The sequence below is a fragment of the Rhipicephalus sanguineus genome, chromosome 3 (genome assembly GCF_013339695.2).
Source record: "Rhipicephalus sanguineus isolate Rsan-2018 chromosome 3, BIME_Rsan_1.4, whole genome shotgun sequence".
NCBI classification, from domain to species: Eukaryota; Metazoa; Arthropoda; class Arachnida; order Ixodida; family Ixodidae; genus Rhipicephalus; species Rhipicephalus sanguineus.
The window spans coordinates 129,380,925-129,403,417 of record NC_051178.1 but is presented as its reverse complement, the minus strand read 5'-3'; the positions used below and the strand labels follow the sequence as shown (position 1 = coordinate 129,403,417).

The 22,493-nt window shown below is 44.6% G+C and overlaps 1 protein-coding gene across 1 annotated transcript in view; it reads right to left on the bottom strand.

Annotated features, from left to right (window-relative positions):
- LOC119387124 (uncharacterized) overlaps positions 1-22,493 on the bottom strand; it is a 58,044-nt gene that overhangs the window by 14,861 nt on the left and 20,690 nt on the right. Inside the window, exons 8-9 of the mRNA XM_049414130.1 lie at positions 21,878-22,100; positions 6,917-7,231 (exon numbers count right to left, since the gene is read on the bottom strand). Of these exons, the coding sequence (XP_049270087.1) occupies positions 6,917-7,231; positions 21,878-22,100 (538 nt within the window). The remainder of the gene's footprint in view (positions 1-6,916; positions 7,232-21,877; positions 22,101-22,493) is intronic.

The window sequence follows — 22,493 nt, the reverse complement described above, 5'->3', positions numbered from 1 at the left end:
TATTGTCGTTGAAACGGTATGCTCATTTTGTCGCTTAACCGTCCATCCCAGTCACCGATAACCTGTTTCATCGATCTGCGTGCGCGAAGCAGCCTTTGATAATTCGTTTAAGTTACATTTGGGGGCACTAAGAGCGCCGCGCGTTTGGCGGCAGTCACGTGATATTTTTTAAAAATTCGCGCGCTTTAAAGGAAGGCCGGAAAAAAATTAAGCAGGGGCGGAGTGTACTAGAACAGGGGAGTGCTCGGAACGGCCGCAGCACCAATGTACAGAAAGTGAAGCCCAAACAGGGTCAATCCGCCTGTAGCGCTGCGATCGGTAGTCTGCAATGTGTCGTCATTTAAGAGTTGCGCGCGGCTCCGCCAAAGTGGCGCAGGGGTAGAATGCCCGCTTCCCACTCAAAAGGCCCGGGTTCGAATCTAAGCTGTAGATGGTGGGTATTTATTCTTAGTGTAACATTTTATAGCTGCATTGGTTTTCCTTTGTTTCTTAAAACTAGCTTCTGTTGCGATGTGTTGCTACAAAAAAGTAACGTAAAATGTGAAATATCGTTTCGAGTTACGTATTCGCGAAAATCTCGGAGGCGATACTTTACGTTTTCGTTCAATACCGGGCGGTGGCGCTGCAAATAACTGCGCTCACTGTCAAATTTATTCTATTTCACTTCACATTTTGCGTTACTTTTTGAAGCAACACATGGCCACTGAAGCTAGTTTTTAAGGAACAAAGGAAAACCAATACAGCTATAAAGGTGGCGCTAAGAATAAAAACCCACTATCCACAGCTGCGATTCGAACCCGGGCCTTTTGAGTGGGAAGCGGCCATTCTACCCCTGCACTACTTCGGCGGAGACGCGCGCAACTCTTAAACGACGACACATTGCAGGACTACCAATCGCAGCGCCGCAAGCGGATTGACCCTGTTTGGGCTTCACTTTTCGAAGCTCGTTCCGGGCACTCCCCTGTTCTAGTACACTCTAGCAGGGGAGTTATCTTAACATAGACTGAAAAATTCGATTTTCCTGAACAAGCGCTACAACTTTTGTATTAAAAACTTCTCTCGACAGTTACTATTTAGAAATTTCATTAAGCAATCTTCGTTAATTGCCGAGCTTGGCAGATTGGAAAAATATTGTGACGTGCTCTATGCATGTGGCTCAGAAAAATACTGCGCTAATTGGAGACGCGTTGCGCCTCTGGTTAATATTTAATACTTGGTGCTTTTTAGCTGAAACACCCTGTGTACGGTAATGACCGCGCAGATGAGGCCGCCAGATCTGCACATGACGGTGGCCACTCCACAGCTATAGCGTTCGCCAGAACCGACGCAGCTACAAGGTTTCGTTCGTTGGCACGTGACTCACACTTGCAGAGTGGAACTCGGCGGAATTCACCAACGCTCGTCTACACAGCTTGGGCCCCAATCTCCAGCTCCGTCTTCCGTTAGGAATATCTCGAGCTGAGGAGACGCTTCTGTGACGCCCGTGGCTTGACACGGCCTTCACGAATGTCTATACGCTCCTTTCTGATTGGAATGGGCAACAACACCACGCGTAATAACTGCAGCTACTAAGAAACGATCACCCATCTTCTAAGTGAGTGTCCCCGTTTCAGTGAGCAAAGACAAGAACTTTCCGATGCGCTGGATACACTTGATAATCGCTCTTTGTCGGAAAAAAGGGGTGCTGGGACACTGGCCGGGTCAGTCCTCAGCACAGACGACTTTGAAGGCATTACTGCGTTTCTTGCGGACAACTTATCTGAGAGACAGATTTTGAGCAGTCGTATTCTCCTTCTCCTTTTTTTTTCTTTTTCTTGCTCTTCTCTTCTTTGTAACATCTTCTTTCTCTCATCTTTTATTCCCCCTACCCCTTCCCCCGCACAGGGGGAGCCAGCCGGTCTAAGAACTGGCTAACCTCCCTGTGTTTCCACTTGTTTCTTCCTTATTTCCTTCTGAAACTTGGTCTCTGGCCCCCTCAGAAGGCAACTGACTTCATAGTTGCCGATCAGGAAATACGTAGGCACTATAGTAGACGCTGTCGAAATCTATGACGTCGCGCCGATCGGTGCGGGGTCTTACATCCGCATTTTCTTTTTTCACGTTTTCTCGCTTACCATGCGTCTTCTCGCGGCAAGAGTGGTGATTTTTGTATTCTGAAAGAGTAATTTACTAATGCGAGAAAAATTGGTTTTCTCTCTAGTGTCCCTTTAAGGTTGTTGATCCTGTTCCTTCGTCATGCATGTTACATTGAAGGATAAGTAGTGAGCTACCCTTGTTGAGAGGAAAAGGCTGCTTGGTAAGACCAGCATCCCGTCATGCATTGGCGCCGTGTTTTTAAAGGTGTATGATACTGATTTAGGAGGTATGGCACCCTTCTGCGCCCATTTTCCGCGGTATACAGTAGTGATGAGCACATGGTTGGCACGGCTCAGTGACAGGCCGTGAAAGGTTCAGCAGTGATGAATGTCTCCCCGCAAGTTCTCACTGTAATCCAACATCGAGCGGTGCCATTTTCCTCATCACTTATTGTGCACCTACCGCAAAACACAGAGACCCGCTATGGGCAACTTACCGCCAACAATGCACATTTTTTTTTTACAGCAATTACTCGCCATAGTTGAGGAAGACATTTCACGTGCGAGATTCCTCTCATTACACACACAGAAAAAAGTTTAAATGCGATAAAGAATTGCCGGTAACTTGAGCTGAACGGTTGATTTTCCGCTTAAAAGACGAATCCTATAATTTTCTGCAACCGAGATATCTTTAGCTAAAATTTTACAAAGTCAACAATACATCTTGAGCTCCTTGAAGGAGAAATTAGACCGAAAAAGGAGGGTACAGAAATGCTCAATATTGCTAATGTTGTCAAACCTGACAGGTTATCGTCAATATCCAAGCTCACTTTCGGATTCAACTTTTGGGAAGCATTCAAGTTTGTGGTTTTGCTTGGGACTCTTTTGCATAGGTAATCACTAAAGATCACCCCTTTGCCTCTGCAAGCGGATCCTGCGCAATCACGCGAGGGAAAGCGAGCCGTTTCACTTTCCGAACCATCGCAAGACAGACTCCTAAAAGCCTGTAATTATGAATGGTTGGAGCAAACATCCTGAAATATTGCGACATAAAAATATTTTGTTCAAGATACTCCATGTGAGTATCCTCAGATTACAAAAAATTAAACGCAGAAGTCTGAGAAGGAGCTTACTTACAAGGCTACCGAGAGAGAGAGAGAGAAAGCGAGAAGAGGAAAGGCAGGGAGGTTAACCAGACGAGCGTCCGGTTTGCTACCCTTCACTGGGGATAAGAGAATGGGGAATGCAAAGAGGAAGAGAGAGAGAAGGAGAGCACTACACGTACAAAGGGGTACAATCAGTCACTGAGGCCGGAGCTCCTCCGACCTACATGACATCAGTGGTCTGGCTCTCGGCTGGGGAATTGAGAGATAGCTAAGACATCAAGGCGATGGGGATGTGGACTCAGCTGTTTCTTTTTCAAGTGAATAACTATTGCCCAATGTACTATCATAAAAGCACTGCTGTCACAGATTCATCGCACATTATCCAGAAATTTAAGAAATGGGCAGCATCTTACAAATCCACTAGCAACCGAGTACGAATCTAACTAATCGTTAATTGAACAGGGACCATTTTCACTAGTGCAGTTTTCACATTGGTGCAGGCGTTCAGCGATAATGTTTTTGACCGAGTGTATTGCTTCATGCACCGTAAACGTCCTTCGGAGCAATTATACCTTCGACAATGTTAAATTCATTCTAATTATTTACACGCAGCAAGACTGCGCTTATCTTTATATGGCCATTCAAGCTTCTTCGCGATCGCGAGCCCTGAAAGCGAATAATTTCTCGCCTCGGTAGGTTTCCCGCGTTTCGAGCAATTTCTCATTAACTGCCGCTGTATGTTATATATGCTAAACGTAAGAAGAAAGCAAAGCATGCTGATGATTTCAATACAATGTCATAAATGAAAAATAAAATACGCGAGAGGCTCGAAGCAAAAGTGCGGATGTTTATAAAGTTCCTCATGACGGTGTTCACTCTATGTTTATAAAAAGATTGCTTGTGCTGCACGAACACAACAGACGCTTCGCTGTGCGAGAGACTCCCCTCAGTTTCTGCAGAAGTCGCTGCCAAAAAACCTTTTCGGCAGTGACTTTTTTGCGATTTGTTTTTGCATTGAGAAAGTATAAGAGCGTTCAGGCTTAAAAAATAAGCTAAGGCTTTGCCACGTAAGCATAACGCAATGAAAAAGATAAAAAAAAGCGTAGACTGGGCGCAGCCATCACTATAATGGCACTTGAAGCTGAGAAGGAGTTTAGTTCACTTATACGAAATTTTTCTATGTCTCTTCAACTTTATTAAGGCCCAATAAAACGTTTCGTTGAGTGAACTGGTTCGTGACTGGAGAGGAAAATAGAGTAGCGCGAAGGGAACGAGTACGGGACCAGTCCCGTGTACTCATCTCGTCCTCTTATTTTTTTATACTGACAAGCAAAAAAAGATTGTAGAGGCTATGTGAATGAACCCTGCCAACGCCTTAAATACATTGTAGCGGCCATGTTCCTAAATATATTCGCAACAATATATATGCTATGCCATTGTACATTAGCTTCACTTATGATTCCGCTTATGGTAATAAAAGACAGCAAAAAAAAGCTGCACTTGTATACATTCCTTGTAAACAAGAGATCAGGGCAAATTATATCCGAACACTCACGAACTCTTTTAAGAACCCGCTCTGGATGAAAGCCCCGTGTTTTGAAGGCACCGTCTTTTTTATTTAGCTGGGCGTACTTTCCTGAGTACTACTGAAGAGCAACACCCAAAAAGCCGTTGTCTTTTCTTTGCAGAGTGTGGTCTTTGAAATGTACCCGTGGCATCGCATTTCAGCATTCACGTACACAGCGCCCTCTGGAGCCACATTCTTATTCGTTTAACACATCCTAGTCGTAAAACCTTTAGCGAAGTGCATTTTGCAACTTCGTCCCACGTTATAGGTCTGCGCAGATGGCTCCGCTTTTATGTCGAGCTGGTGCAATTTCCTCATAAAATCTCAAGGACCGCTCTTTCGTTTGAGGGTGGAGGACGTTTGCAAATTGCCTCAGCCATTGCACGTTTCAGATTTAGTTCGCTTGCATTTAGCTGACGCTACAATGCGTTACTCCTTTGAAAGATCCAAGCTTGGAAACAAAGAAGGCCTTTTCAAGAATATCATCAGTGTGCGCTTCTTCAACACTATTTGGAGCAATTTGTTGATAGATACAATGAATATTCTTGTCAGGGTAAAACGGAAGCAACGTCTATATTATCTCTAATGTTAGCAAGTACATTAAAACCAGTGTGTTACATTAAAACATTAAAACCGGTACCCACTATCATGCTGTCATTGTGTTTTTTTTTCCTTTTCAGACATTTGCTTCCTAGACAAGCGTTAGAACACGCGTTTGACGAAGCGTTAGAAATTTCTTGAGCGAACTGATCTTTCCTAAGCAAATTCTCTCAATTCAGCCCCGTCAGTCTAAGAATATTGTTGAGAAATTACAAACTTTAAGCCAGATGATATTATCAAGCTGTCTCTTCCAAACAAAATGAAAAAATGCTGCCTGCGTTTTAAGACAAGCTCGTTTTCTTTTCTTTTTTTTTTTTGCTTCGGCATTATATAGACGTTTAACACCACACGCAAGTTTCTCGCTCAGAGTTGTCAGTCCTCATTGCCCCGTAGTATGGTGACATTCGCAATGCACGGCACATTTATATTCATCCGTCCCTTATACTTTTCAGGCAAAGTGTGAGTCTCTTCGAAATACCGGCAGCAACTATAATAAGTACTTGACACACTGCGTGACCTGCTTCAAAAGGTTATATTACAGCAGAGTATATGAGTTTATCGACCCTGCTTCGACTTTTAAAAAGGAATAGCAGCTGTCCACGACGTTGGACACTGGGTCTTGTGGGGATAAAGATGACGACGACAAATTAGGTTTTGAAATCGAAACAGCATGTCTCGCTGCAACGTGTGCCTTTTTATTTATATGCCGAAGTTGCAGCCACTGCGTATGACGTTAATAAGTGGGGGCGAGGAGTGTCTTTTATCACTGTTATAGCACCGTGGTCGCGGTTCATCCATTTCCCTCAGTGACAAGACAGGAATGTGCTTAATAAATAGCAATAACAAAAAAAAAAGAAAAAACCTGTGTGCCTGTACCTAGTGGTTGCTAAAAAAGATAAAAAGTTACTTGGCACAAGGAAGGTACACATGAAACGAGCGCTAGTGGTTGGTATATGCAATATTTTCCTATAGCTTTTATTTACTCTTCAGTGCTATTTAATTGCCAAAAAAAAAAAAACGCTAAGGACGAGGAGGAGGTGGAAGGACAGGGAGTTTAGCCAGTTCTCAGACCGGCTGGCTACTCTGTGCTGGGAAAAGGGGAAAGGCGTAAGGAGAATAAGGGATAATAGAAAACAGATATTACCAAAAAAGAAAAGAAAAGTTAAAAAAAGAAAAAGAAAACAGGAAAAAGTGATGCTATAGTTAGCTCCCCGTGGAATACCTCCAAATTGAAGTAAAAACATTGTGGTAAAACAGCGCAAAAACCGGGACAGTGAACGCACAGGGCACAGCGCTATCAACTGGTTTTTTATTAAAAAGGCAGAGCATATGTAGGCAGTCTATATAGCTATATATCTGCCTTTTCAAAAAAAAATTGCAGCGCTGTGTTCTTGCGCCGCGTTTTTTGCGCTGTTCATGAACCAACTAGCCCACCTGAGAACCATTTTGAATTAAAAACACTTCGCCCTGTCGCTCTCTCTTCAAAACGCGCTGGCCTCTTTGATCGTTTTGCACTGTTCTAATTGCGATCAAGATATCTATCACGCAAAGACGTTACCAGTACTCACCCTTTCGGCGTTATAGCTGTCCAGCAGCCTCTGATTCTCGGCCTTCAGCGCTTCGATCTGCTCCTGGAGGCCCTTGGCGACGTGGGCAGCGTGCTGCGGTACCACGCCCTGAAGCGAGTGCTGCAGCAGTTCCTGCAGATGGTCCCGCTCCTCCTGCAGCAGCTTCACCTCGCGGCTCAAAATGCCCAGCGCAGCCTCTCGTTCCGTAATCACGCCGCGCAGGGGCTTGCTGATTCGCGTGCCCCTGCCGGCGTTCGCCGGTAGCGTCTTGCAGGACGACTTGTCCTGGAACACCGCCGCTATGCCGTACCGCATCTGCGTTGACCACAACGAATGATGTCATTGTAATGTGGGTTTTTCTAGTGAATACGTCGTTGTTATCTGTTCATATGTTGCTGCTGTGTCTATAACTGCGACACTTCTAGGCTCGTACTTTGTAGCGATGCAACATATGTCTCGTTCTTTTTAAAAGAGACTGGCAATGAGTTTGCTGGTATGGTTGCATTGCCGCAAAACAGCGCGAAAAACGAAGACACGGGAAGAACAGAAGAACAGCGCTTGGTGTTGTCTGTTATTCCTGTGTCTTCGTTTTTCGCGCTGTTTTGCAGTCGTTCTTATTTTTGTACACACCTACTGAGCGCGTTTACCTGTTTGAAGCTTAACTATAGCTCCGAATGACTTTTTGGTATGTCGCGTCCTCTTTATTGCCACATTTATTGAGCGCATTTACACACCGGCAATGCTCAACCAACGCACCCAACTAGCTGAGCATTTAAATTTCACGTACTCATGTGAGAGCTGTATTGTTCAGTTAGGGAAACTTTACGCGTAATAAAACTTCTCATGAATACTAAAATTAAGGTTGCGGTTACGTAACATTTAAAGGTAAAAGGATTTCCCCTTTGAATGCTGCTAAGGCCTTGCACTACTGAATGACAACTTGTTTTCTTCCAACGTGGGTCTGCGGTGAAGTCACCCTATTTTACAGCGAAAGCTGTTATGAAATCATTTCAGCGGCCGTTTTCGGCGCCGTAGTTTTCCGCCACCACCGCCGGTGTCCGTAACCACTATCGCTCGAAATAAGAAAAAAAAAAACGAAATAAGAAAAGAATTCCAGAATGGAACGAGGTTCGAACCTGGGCCCTCTACGTGGGAGTCCAGTATTCAACCTGTGAGCCACGCCGGTGCTTGAAACTGCTTTGCAAAAAAGTCCTATACAGGCTTCATGTCGGGAAGGAACCACATTAACACATGCGATATAGCGTGGTAGAAGAGTAAAATAAGCACCAAGCGTCGCACAACGCGAATTCTGTAACCAGGCGTCACACAATGTGAATTGTGCAACGAGTAGGTTGTTGAATGCTTCCAACCCATTACAAAGGGCTCCGCCATAATTCTTCATCGTCATCAGGCACAGCATCAACAAAGTGCGCATAATGCCTTACATGCCTTTAGAAGGTACCACGGCTGTCCCTAGAATGACGAAAAATGGCACAGTGCCTGCTGCCCTACTTCTCAAAAGTTACAATGATTTATAGCGTAGTGGGTACAATGCTAGTGTACTTGTATTAGTAGCCCCAAGAGAGGATACAACGGGCTCTAGAAACGCCACTCTTCCAGCTTTCGCTGTGACTGTGCTGCGGTTTCAGCGCAGGCCTGGCGTTTCTTTCTTTGGTCTTTTTCGCAGCTGTGTTTCGTATTCGGTATAGACGAATTCCACCGGACATACGTCACGAAAATGCGGTGGCGCTGTCGTCGGGCGTTTAGTTTCGCACGGTAGGCAAAAGCCGCTGTGCCTACCGCAGTTGCTGCCGTGTTTTCGCTGGTGCGTGCGCTGTGTGCCGTCGTGCAACGAAGAAAAAACGGTCTACCGACGAGATATGTTGCGGTTACTTACGCAGAAAGGCACAGAAGAGGCGGAATAAACTTCTGTCCGCTTTCTTTTTACGAACACCGTCGCAAGAAATTGGCCGCAGCTGCTAAACATGAGAACTCGTCTGCGACACCGGCTCATCGGTTATGTGATAAAAATTGAGCGGTTTGCGCGGCTCGTTTTACCTAACGAAAACGATTAGCTTTGTCAAAAGTGGGTCATTATTACATCCCGCACCACATTTTTTGGCATTTAAGCTTCTGTGGAGCCATTGGAAGCATGTCTACCTACATAAGCGGTGGTAGCTTTGTAATATGCGGAGAATTCATCACGATTGAAAAATGTGGAAGTCAGAGGTGTCAAAAGGATTTGTAGTATTCGCGTGAACTAAAGTCATGGCTCGGTTCATTAACGCAGCAGCGATCGAAAGCACGATTTCGGCTACACTTTTCCAAATTTTATGCGGCTGCGATGACACACACAACACAATTAAGTGCAATGGACACGACTGTTCTGGCTGCGATACACATTAAGACATTTCCATGTCTGTCACACTCCACAGGCGACTGCAAGCGCGAAATGTTCCGAGTCTGTTTACGGGCTGTAGGCCTCCGCTGTTTCGAATCAGCCTACGGGCAGAGCCGCGACCCGCGGTTTGTGAACCTGACAGATATGTAGCAGCCTTGTCCATGACATGTAGTAATTGTTTAATACGTTATCGCAGCTGTATCGCCGATTAAAGCGTCACCGAGATCGCCTTTCACTTTTGAATGAGTAACTTACCCGGCAAATTTGTTTAGGGCGAGGATTTACCGTAACGATTATGGATCTGTTCGTAATGTTATACTCCGCGCATTTTCATACGGTAGCAGAGAGCGTCTTGCGGGGCTAAGACGCCCGTTCTTGCATTAGTTACCAAATTAATACGTACAAGTGTACTACAGCAGTGTCGATGGCATTTCGCGAATCAGTCACATTCGTGGCGTCAAGATACCTGATGTTATGGTGAGGTCATCATAGGTAGAGTTGCACGTCAACATAGTTTTTATATATTTATTTCAGAGTCCTTGTTGGGGCCACGAAAACTTCCTGTGTCGCGGACGCCCGGCCGTCCCTTGTAAACACGCGGGAGGCGCCCCGACGCGCGGTGCTCGGAGGCAGCTTTGCAGCTGCTGTGCCAGTTGTCACGTGATCATAGAGGGCGGTGGCGAGCTTTGGGCTGGGCGGAACCTACGCGCCGCGACGTCGCTACAAGCGCCTCAGTATGTCGACGGCGCCTACCGCTGTTTACAAACATGGAGTAGGTCTATAGGCGGCGACAGAGCGAGGTTAAGTGCAGAGGGCTTACAGTGACAGCTGCAAGTTTCCTAACGATTTCACGGGGCAACGTGTATTGTATAGGCCTTTTTTTCTCAGACCGCGCATTTACTGGCTGGCAAGAAAATGTTTCTGTCGATACCGTAAAAGCAGGTTTCTCTTATGCGGGCATAGGAGCTTCACTGCCAGTGCTTGAGTATCTGGCTCACGTAGTCAGTTGAATTTAAAGGGGCCCTGCAACACTTTCAGCATGGTCAGAAAACGCTGCCGATCGGTAGTCGAGGCTCCTGAGAACACGCGAGCCAAGAGAGAGAGAGATAGAGAAATAGATGAAAAGCAAGAGGTAGTGAGGTTAACCTGGTAGTAATAACCGGTTTGCTACCCTGCACAGGGGTGGGGAAATAGAGGTCGGAAAGAGGACAGAGAGAGAGAGTGAGATAAAATAAAAACAAGACAAAAAATGCACACATGCAGGCAATGTATTGAAATACGTAGGCGCCCACGCTATCACTATACAGTACACTTCTGTTGAGTGGGCGTTGAACGAGTATTAGAGCTGCTGGCACAATAGGCTTCTCCTGGATGCCTGTCGTTGCGAGGAGACGCTACACCACGTCCTGTGCGACTGTCCGATATATAATGTTCAGAGACAGTCACTGGCGTCCGTTCTAGCACACCTTGACATTAGACAAATGTCTTTTGAAACAATTCTTGCATGTCGTCAACAGAAGACATTGCAGCTGAAGGAGACGAAGGCACTGCTGAGGTTTTTAAGAGAGACGAACCTGGACAAGCGGCTGTGACAGAAATGTCGCGTACCACGCAAGAGTGACCGACTGATTCTGTGTGTGCTGTGTCGTGTGCTATCTTTCTCTCTCTCTTTCCTCTCTATCTGCATATCTCCCCCACCCTGTCCCCACGTGTAGGGTAGCAAACCGGTTTTCCTAAACTGGTTAACCTCCCTGCATTTCCTTCTCTACTATTTCTTCTCTCTTCTCCTAGATCAATAATATCTACTGATTTCGGATGGCCAGAGCGTCTGAAAAGTAGGATTGTTTGCGGCACAACGCTGTGTTTTCTTTCTTTGAAATATTGAAACTGCATCGATGACACCGGCAGAAATCAAAAGGACCAGAGGAGTAAGCCTATAACAGGTGTTGCCGTAACAAAAAACGGCGTTGAGGTTGTTTTCCTCGAAGTTTTAACTTCTGCTAGAACGGCTGTACGTGAACTACAATATTAAAACATTGAAGTCATACCACATTTTTGGAGGCTGCAGGAAAGGATGTGCGCGCGATCGAAGTAACCGAAAATAAGCTTGAGTATAGCCAATGTTACATGTATCGGAATTCAATGAGGGTTCAATAGGACAAAACGAGATCGAAGTACTGGCATTTCTACCAGCGCGAGGCTGTCAAGTTTTTTGCTTATGTCAGGCTGAACACGAAACTAAATAAAACTTCAATTTAACGAAAAGAAATAAAGAAAAAATAAGCTATGATCTATTCCATGTTTAACATTGCTAGCTTTCATTATGGCACATAAAATATACAGCCGTCTCTTCATTAGTGCTAATGTATTACATGCTTTCAAACTGAAGGAACAAATATACATATTGCAGAGATATCTGAGAGCTTTCCTTTCTGGTTTGTGACATTTACATCCTTTCACGAACCGTATACAGAAGGTAGCGATTCAAATGCGCGCTTGATCAAATTATACGACGAGACATTCAGTACATGAACCTCTTCGCATTCCAAGCGTTTCTCGCAGTTATGCGAAATTGCACAGAATTACATTTATTACACATCAATAGTGACAAACACAGCCACTTTCTCCGAAAAAAAAAGGGTGTCGCATTCATCAGAGCTTCGCAGTTTTCATCGAAGCTTGCAGCATACACTTGCACTCACACACACGTACACATACAGACACATATGTAGGCGCACGCGATACTGTGTTTCAGATCAAAGAGCCTTCTTTATCAACAAGCATCGGTATTCAAGCTTTATACAATGCCGAACGTTTCGTGCGATGAAAGGAACGCATAATACGACTAACTCCAGCTAGCGACGATGAAGAATGCCGCCGCTGATAGGGCGATATTTGCGCCTCGCGTAATTAGCCGCATTTTGGTTATGTGCCTCTTCCTTGCAACAGTGTATTGCACAGAGTGAAACCTAATTATATGGCGTTCGGAGAGTTCTGCATTCTAACATGCAAGATATTTTAGCATTTACTTAATTCATTGTAGGGCCTGCCAGGAGCGGAATGAATGAATGCAGTTCATTTTGCAAACCTATAAATTCAATAAAAAGGTGACCAAGCTAGAAGGTGATGAGCAGTATTTTAACCCCTGGAATTCCGGTGAAATAGCGTCTCAGGTTAGAAAAGCGCATCTGAAACGAATATCCCGATCATGCCACGCAAGACACTGGCTTTCATACAAATTGTTGCAACAGTATTTTGTACACGGCTGATACCACCTTATTATTTCCGAGGCATGCAGGGAGTACCTGGCTGCCTGGCTTCGACTGAAATTTGTTCACAAAGGCGGTTTCCTTTCTTTTCAATGAATCTCATTTGTTTTTCCCGAAGCGTGGTTCTTTCAGCAATATGTAAGCCAATTAAATTTACGTAAACCTTAGCGTGGCCGCCGATATCGGCAATTATTGACCTAGCCAGCTTTTACTCAGCAGCAGAACGTCACAACCGCCAATCTATATCGTTGCGTGTGCAACGTGTGTTTTACTGTGCTTTGATCGCGGCGCCACTTTCAACAAACGGCAAAGAGTGTCGTTCCTATTGGAAAGATTGCCATTTGGAGGGAATAAGTAGAAGTAGCTGTACATAATATGCAGTCTATTTTGCGCCGCTTCAGTGTGTTTTACTTGAATCGAAACCCTTCCAAACAATTCTGTGTAAGATAGAAGCCCTTGCTGGGGAGTTTCGAAGGTATTTGAAACTGTTAGCTCGAATTTATAGTTACCAGAAACCGTAATAATTTTGCGTACTTACATTAACAAGAGTGCGTTCGTAGCATTCTCCATGTCTTCGGGTGCCAAATGGTCGTGTTTTACAGCAGCGTTGCACTTAAACACCAGCAACCTAAGTGTGGCTTAGCCGCTACGTACTATATACTCCACATATGCGACATATCTTCTCGCCACCCCTTTCTGTATCGAAAGCTCACTTCTCTGTAGCCCACTTCTTTCGTGTCTAGTATGTCCGCAAGGCTAAAAATAGCTCCAAAAATAGTGGATTGATCTACCCTGCCCCATTAATCTCGCGTGCTACTGTGTTCACTGCATCCTTTGTTCAACAGCAGTGACACGAAGTAATGATCCGACAAAACAGTCTACGGTATTTAAAGAATGTTCTTGAAGCGACGTGAAATATTATTGTTCGGGTTACACGGCTTCCGAATGGTGTTCTTGGCAGATTAAAAACAAAAAAAAAGAAGTGATGTTTGTCGATTTGCTGTCATCGATTTTCGTTTCTTCGATGCAACACTACCGAAGCTGGAGCTGTGTCAAATGTGTCCTTTAGCTTTCCCTTTCATGGTGGCGTAAAGCCATTCTGTGCTCAGTGCTCAAAATTTACGACTTTCACTACAGTCGCGCAAGTGAAGTCAAAAGCCCACGCGAGGTAAATCTAACGATTTAGACGACCAGCGAAGCAGCGCAGCACCATTTTTTATTTTTATGCTATTGTTTCTGGTGGTTAGACACTGAAGGCTGGCTATATTTATCGCCAACAGCCGTTATAGCCAACAAAGTAGAAACGATGGCCGGTCACAAAGAGCCCTTCGATTGCAGAGCTGTCGGAAATCGGAAACTGAAATTCAACCTTCATATTTATAGTGCGCCTTTCAGTGGCATTCATGGTCCTGTATTTGGTGACCTTGAGGAAGGGAGTGGCTTGTTTGTAAATAACTGCACAGTTACTACCCATATAAACATTTACTACGCGGTTTTCAATTCTAAACTTTACCATTGCATGATGATTTTGGGCCCCACATGTTCTATCCCTCATCAGAAGTTCTTGACCGCACTAGAAAAAAAAAAACGTTGTGTGTTATTCGGGGATATAATGTAGACTAGTTCACTCGCTCTCAATGCCTTTGTGTCCTAAATATAAGATAAATACATGAAATTCTGTACATTTTGTTCACTTGTTACAATGCATTTATTCAAAACCATTGCCATGCTGCATTCTCTATAAGCACCGCTAGGCAATCTCAAAAGGTCCTATTCATTATGAGAGACAGAAAGTTGACTGTAAGACCCACTTGCTTTTAAATACATGTCAGCAGCTGTTCTCGTTGGATTATTTATAGCTTACCATTTTTTATAAATCCTGCATTTCTATTGCACTCTTGCATTTCGTGTTATTTACATTTAGTTTTTTATCACATGTACTGTTCTAATTGCTGTCTGCCCTAAAATATAGTTATCCTTGCTCAGTTATTTGTTTACCTCGACACAAGCAGTGAACATTAAGTCATACAAATTGTTTTCTTAATACCAACGACAGCTATTTTTATTGGGGGTGAAAAATTGTCAGGACTATTCATCTTTAATCACGGCTTCTTTTTCCTTTGAGAAAAAATGAAATAAGTATTCAGTAGAAAAATCAAGACAGACAGTAGTCCGCTTTTTGTAGTAGACAAATTAAAAAAAAAAATCTGACCAAAATAAAACACGCACTATCACACCTTAATTTATTGCTTAGCAGGAAAGACACACTCATTACTGCTCCGTTTGCTCAGAGAAGTAGGGAATGCACATTATTTTAGAATGACCTAAACACTCCAGTTTTGAATTCTTTGTTAAAAAGTATAAGCTTTACCCTCGTACAAAGTAGATTACTCATTATCTTTCGAGGTATAGTACATGAATTCATCGATTGATTATTCGCCGCGCTGTGCAGAAAACCAACATCGCTCGCGTGCGCCACATAAAAGCTAAGTTTTCGACAACTCAGATTTATATTTAACAAATTTTCAAGATCCCAGTCCCCCCCACCCCCCGAACTTACGAAAATTATAAGCCCCGAGCCACCCCAGCGTAGAAGACAGAAGCAGAGGTTATAATTCCTTAATCTGCTTTACACTAATCATTTATCCGTAGACCGATTTATATATCTCTTGCACACTCTAAAAAAAAAAAGTCAAAAGAGGTTCACGGCCGCGTGACTCTCTTCGGGTGTCCATTTGGCCCCTTTTGGAAGGTACAGGCAGAGAAAGAGAGTTCGCAATTCGACTGGAGTCACGGGACTCTCCTGAAGCGCGTTTCGATTGGCGGCGCCGCCGTATACGCCATACATATCGCGCGCTTGCCCTTTGGCGCCGTGGTGGCGCGTTGGCTTGACGACGGAGGCGAGGCAACGCGCCACAACGGCGCCGGGGTGGCGTGCCGCTTCTGTTTTCCTGTCTCCTCGTCTATTGGAAAGTGTTGCGTGTTGGTTGCGCGGGTTGTGTCTGTTCATGCGCGTCTTCGGTGGTGTTGGTGTTGACGCCGGCTCCGTGCACGAAGTGACGCGGTGACGCTTGGAGGACGGAATATTCCTGGAGCTGCGGACAGGAACAACGGGCGCCAGTTAACGGTGAGTGTACTGCTTTCGTAGGCACTAATTATACAGCTTTAGCTGGGCGTCTGCAGCAGCTCTGCGGAAGTTATCTGCCAGCCATTTCCAACAGCAGCCTGTGTCCGCAGGGCTGTTGCGGATGCCCAACTAAAGTTGTCAGTTAACGAGTTGCCACCGCTATGCGCGTTGCTGTGCAAGCTCCCTTATAGTGAGCGATGCAAACAATTATCAAGGGTCATTTTTTGCTGATCGCTCGTTGTGTCTGCGCTACTGAATGTGCAAGATGTCGTTTTGAGATGCACTTTAGTCTACTTCATAACATTTCCATCGACCTTGAGTGTGTAGCGTGCTTCGGCGCGTGGGAACGTGAAAAAAAAAAATGCCTGTGTACAGAACGCTCAGACGCACTATATATAATGGTCTTTATTGGCTTAAAGACGGTAGTTTGAGGTGCAGATATAGTACGGTGCTTCCAGAACGTACGCGGTAGTCATTCAAGTTAGACACGCTTCACCGGTAAAGTGAAAAAGCTTTAGACTTTCGACGGCGCGCGTTGGTGCGGCCGCGGCCGTGCACTCTTCCCTCGTTTCTGTTTGCTGTTTTCGTGATTTGCATACACTGCGATGACGTTGGGCGTTATTACAGAATCGAGTGAGTGTGCGTGATTGTGGGAGCTATGTGCGGTAATTCTAGCATATGACATGCCTGATCTCGACGTCAACAAACTTGGTTCCTGACCATGCCTGTTTGCATTTGTTGTTTTGTTGTTAGCCTTTATTATGTCTGTGTGAACCACTTATTATATATAGTAAAGTATATTATGTCTGTGTGAACCACTTATTATTATATTATAGTAAAGGTTTCGCAAACCTTTACTGCAATTTCATTTTCTCATCATAATATCACGTTCTTATTTTCAGATACCGTTTTTCATGGTGCTCACGCTGAACAGGAGCGAGAACCTAGCAAGCCACAAGTCTGATGTCTCCAGCCGTCACCACTTCTTGATTTATTCTTAATCATAAGAATAAATATGGAAACATGATGCCAATTTCTGCTGTTTATTTAGCACCATATGACATTGTGCACATCACAGTCACACATTTTAGTTGGCTATACTCATACAAGCATGTAAATGAGGAATACCTCAACTTCTTAATTGGAAATCACTGACCATCTTTTCGCGCTTTCTATATAACTTTGCTAGAAAATATGTGTTGTTTTGATGAGTTTTATTAAAATAATGCTAAAATTGAACTATTCTTTTTTTTTTTGCAGTCGCTGGGCAGAACGGCAAGTATTATTGCACTTGCTTAAAATGAATACTCCACTATTTTCAACAGTAGTCGCGCAAAAGTAGAGCAAGGGTCAAAGGAGTAGCTTAAAATACTTGTGGAGTCCCTTCACGCTTCGGTGTGGCTCACTTGACCCCCGTAGGAGTGTTACCGGCAAGAGTCGTCTGACTCCCTATAAGTGGTAACGTGATCCTCCGGATGATAGTCTTTCCACTCTTCCTAGAGGGTCAGGGGACTCTCCTAGAGCGAGCCGACCCTGACCCACCAAGAGAGCCACCGTGACTATTTAAAGAGAGTCCTATACGTGGCAAGTCAGAACTCTCCGAAAAGAGTCACGCATACTCTTTTTTTTTTTCTTAGAGTGCAGCTAGTACTCAGAACTACACAACAAAGTAGACATGAGACAACGTAGACTGACATCTTACTTCGCAAGAACGAACTTATTGAAGTATTTCTTTCCTCGTACTACAACCGAATGGAATGGTATAATTGAATCGACATCGTAATTTTGTATTATTATTGTTTTGCCTTGCTTTGCTTTGCCTAATTATTCATCCTAACCCTGCATTAGTATTGTTTTCTTTTGCCAAACGTATTCACTGTACCATTTGTGACCCTCCCTGCTTGGACTGGACTGCGTCTCTGCATTATTTGATAAGTAAATAAATACAAATAAATGAACGTATTTTGCCTGAAACAAAGTCGCTTATTGTGTATATGTACCTTATTAAATGCTGAAGTTTTCCGGGATATTTCAGGTAGCTGTTAACATCAGTGTAGTCAATATGAGTTGATTCTCTAGTAACAGACTGCAAGTCGTGGTGGACGATCGTCACAACGTGTCGGGTGATTGCCGACAGTCTATTAATTTGCAGCAACCAACTGATATTGAATTATTTCCGTTAGGGCACGTACACGTCGCAGTTGTCATTTCTGCTGTATCTGCTCGTCATAAACATCGTCGCTAGCAGTGCTACCTGAGCTGAGCCATAATTATTGTAAAAGAGCTTTCTGAATGTATCTACGGAATCACTAAGCCAAAGAAGTATGCAGAAGCGCGAAACCATGCACCATACAGTGCTGATATATATCCGTTCCGAGCATAGGAGTACAGTTTACTCGCATTTAATAAGTCACGCATACCTAGCGCACTGACTAAGCGTTTTTTGTATGCTATCTCTTCTTCCATGTTCTTTCCATGCCCTTCTACGCTGTTTTTCTGTCTATATATGCCCTTCTTTCTTTCCCCTTCTCCCTCCCCCCAATGAAGGGAAGCGGACCGGATGTTCAATTCTGGTTGACCTCCCCGCCTTTCCCACATTTGTGTGCGTCTCTCTCTATATGTTATACCTGATGCTATTCAAACCAAAATAAAATCTAAAATGCAAAGCTGCCTGCGCCAAAAGTCGCGCTATTGGCCTTGCCGTCCCAACGTGGGAGCGGCCCGCAGCCTTGCCCCTGTAAAAACGGCGCGAAGATTCTTCTGCACCCGAATACACTTTATTACCAACCTGCCTACATACAAAGAAGCATGCTTGTTAGATCGGCTGCATCAATTTATCGTTAGGTGGGCTGCATCAAATTTCTACGTCTGTGTATCCTGGAAACCAACATGAGTAATGAATGTTTTCAATTCAGGTCCTGTTCGGCCGTTTCAGGAAATCCACTCTAGGGTTAGGCAATGAGCTTTTACCTTGATACATTTCGTAATTATGAAATGCAAAGCGAGGACCTCAATACTTGTGGAAGTGAAACCAGCCGATCAGGAAAAGAAGCCGTGGAGCCGCGGCGGTATATTACGATATTACGTCGTGGCACAGAGGTGATTCCTGACGAGTGCTTCAGACGACCAGTTGTGAAGCTGATCAAGTTATAATATAGTATCCTAAAACAAACAAACAAACAAACAAACAAACAAATATGAATGAATGAATGAATGAATGAATGAATGAATGAATGAATGAATGAATGAATGAATGAATGAATGAAACCCTTTTGCATTCCTAAAGCCTACTACGAGTATAGATAAAGAAATTCAGGGTAAAAACCGGTGATAGGCATAGGTACAGAAAACATAACTAAGAGCATTGTTTCTTTTGAGCCGGTTTTTGTCTTGCATGTATACTGGTCTGACCGTTTACCGGTGAGATCATTTGCCTATTATCGACCCCTGTCAGACCGTTTTCCGAAGAGAAGATCCTCGGATCGTGGCCCTACGCGTCGCAGGCCAGCAAAGCGACGCGAACGTTGCTAATGTTTTTTTTTTTTTTTTAAATCGACCGGTTTAAGCGACCGCTTGTAGGCGTGCAATGGACAGGCGCATATGTACCCTCTTCCTTTTTTTCTTTTAATCCCTTCATCCCTTCCCTCCAGTGGATGGTAGCAAACCGGACCTCCCTGCCTTTCATTCCTTCCCTTCCTCCACCTCCTTTCTTTTTCTTGTCTTTCTGCCTACCATTAGCCCGGCCTACTATGTAGTGGTACGTATGGCCCTGAAATTCATCATGGCAGACGCCATTGTGCATGGACCTGTCGGCCAGAAAGCTTTCCCCCAGGGATCGGCGCTTGGACAGGTGTGCTGAGCCCTGGAAGGAGCTTATGCACTGTGGTCGGGCGAGCAAGGCGGCTTGCCTTCCTGCTTTACGCAGAAGCCCGGTAGGGGAATCGCGATCACCCCTGCTTGCGAGGCGGCCTCAAAGTGGGACGGAGCCGCTGGAGAGGATACCATCGAACCAGGTGTTTTCACCTGCACGCAGGCATAAGCGTTTAAAGGTGCTCGAGACAGTGGCTGTCATCTGCTCCGAGGTCAACGACCCCACCCCGAATCCCCCGGATTCAACCTCTTCGATGGGAGTTCTCGGGATCGCCGAAGCGTGGGACTCGTACGTTGGCATCGTATGGTGCAGTTGTGGTCTCACTGGACATCGATCTCGACCATGCTCCCCATCGGATGTTTCGAGTGGCCCACTTCTCCCTTTCTGAAGGGCGGAGAACTGAGATAGCAAGACACCGGATTAGCGAGAGCTGCTGTCACCGCTTCCCTATAGTGCCGCAATGCTAGCGGACGCGGGACTATAATAGCCGAAGACTTTTGTACGAAAATCTCTCTCTCTCTCTCTCTTGTAACTCTGAACTTGAACATATGTTCCTGTAAGAACGCGATCTCCTCACTGGAAATGATGGGCTATGGGTACGACGACGGGGCCCAGCTACCAATGACGAGACCCGCCGGACACTAGTCGTACCTGTAGGTAGCCAAGCGGATCTATCTGATCTGGTTAGCCTTGCGCGTTTTCTCATTTCGATTCCGCCATTCTCTTCGTAGTAGAACACCAATTACAGCAAATTGAAAAGAACTAACGACAAGAGAGAGAGGGAAAATATAGCAGCGTTTTAGTGTCATCTTTCCATTTTCATTGTTACTTCCGTCGTGTGGTAAAGTGCACTGACACTATCCCTCTGCACAGCTAGAAGTAGGCCTTAAATCAGGGCAGCTCTTGATTGAGATGGAGCTTAAGAGACCGAACGAAGCCGTAATCCGTATAACTTACAGGAGTTTTAGTTCGTCTATGGAAGTGTTTACGACCGGGCTGGCAAGTGAAAGAATAACAAGACCATTGCAATTGGTGTTTGAAAAAAGGAACAACTTTTTACCATAGTGAAATCAATGAAAACGCCGAGCAAGGTAAAATACACAAATTTTGAAAGATGTTTCCACTTCCGCACGGCAGCATTGCTCACAATGAAATTTTTTGTTTGTTCACAAAGACCGTTTTAACATGGCCGGCGTTTCCTTTTATACCATTATGTATGCCCCAGATCAGACGGCATTCCGTCAGACTCTCGGCGATGTATACCAACCTTTTAACCGATTCTCTCACTGTGCCGAAAGCTTGCAGATGCATTGATTTTACTTCGTAGAGGATGTAAAAAGCTAACACTGGGTTCACTGGCCTCCAAGGGTTGCGCTAGTCTTGTAACGCGCGCTCCGTCCGGGCGCAGGTGCTGAAAGCGTTAGTGGCAACGAGACGCCACTGTGGAACCACGATAAAGCCTATCGATCGTTGTTCGTGCCCTGAGCGCGTGCGGTTTTCACGCACTGACGAGAACGAGCTAAATCCCTTTACGAGATCGCCCTATCGCATGTGGGCTTCTTGCAGGCGTCGGCGATAAGCCTCGAGGGCAAACCTGACAAAAGCTACGCTTCCCACAGCAAACTTATAAGCTGCTCTGCTCGGCCTTTAGCTGCACTGGACCCCCTTCATTCTAAAGACTATGCAGACATTGCACAAGGCGCCACCTAAGGAAACCCTGTGGACGCTGCTTCTAGCACACATAGCCCGAGACAAATTCATTCATTCATTGGTTTAGCAAGCACTACGGACAAGTGGTCAAAGCAGGGAGGGCGACAACCGGTACATAGAGTGAATATAAGGTTGACCAATCAAAACAAAAACGAACAATATTAATAGAAAATTATGATGTAGATTAAATTATATACAGCTTTGTTCGTTTATAGTACGAGGAAAACAATAATATTTATGTGTGTTGATTCTTGCAAAGTAAGTGTCAATGCATCAGGTGTACGGTGGCGTGTAGTTCTGGCTAATTGCTGCGACAGGCTTTTGAATTTTGTGTATCTGTGACAACATGTTGCACAACGCCTAAAGGCAGGCATTCCAAATTTTAAAAAAAGTAGATATGGAGATGAGTCCAGGGATAAATTGTTAGTGTAAAATTGTTTAAGTAATTTTTGTTTAATGTTGTGTCTTCAAGGCAACAGTGGTTGGATGTTGTTGATTTTCATAATTAAACGGATGATTTAAGGCGGAGATTTTCACAGTGTATATGGAGGGGCCTAGAAGGATTATACTGGGGCGAGCTTACCTTTGCAGACAGCTTCGGCCGATCATCTATTGACCTCGCGAGGAGGTTGACTTGAACGCCAATGTCAGAGTTGTGGGACCCCCTTGTCTGCTGGATGCTGATAATATGCTGGCATTTTGATTCGCACACTTTCATGCCGGCTCTGTTCTTCCGGAACGTCCGGTTCCATTGTGCTGAACTGAGGCAGGGTGTCTGCGACGTGTTCGTCGTATTCCGCAACGCCCTGCACAAAAGAAAGCGGGGAGGGGGGTCACATGGGTGTTATGATGTTGCGTAGTATTATATATATATAGTATATATATATATATATATATATATATATATATATATATATATATATATATATATATATATATATATATATATAGCAAAGAAGAATAACGAAATGCAGACGGGCTATATCGCTCCATATTTCGAAATCTTGCTATGAGGATTAAAGCGAGCGGCGGCACTTTCACAACCCAACGCGTAATGCGATTATTCTCTCATTTATCTGCAACAGCTCCTTTGGTTGGGCCAGCCTTTATCGTGTGTTGTTTAATGAGGGCTACCGACAGCGACGCACATTACGGGTAGCAAGAAGGAGCGATTTTCGCTACAGTGTACCACACTTGGC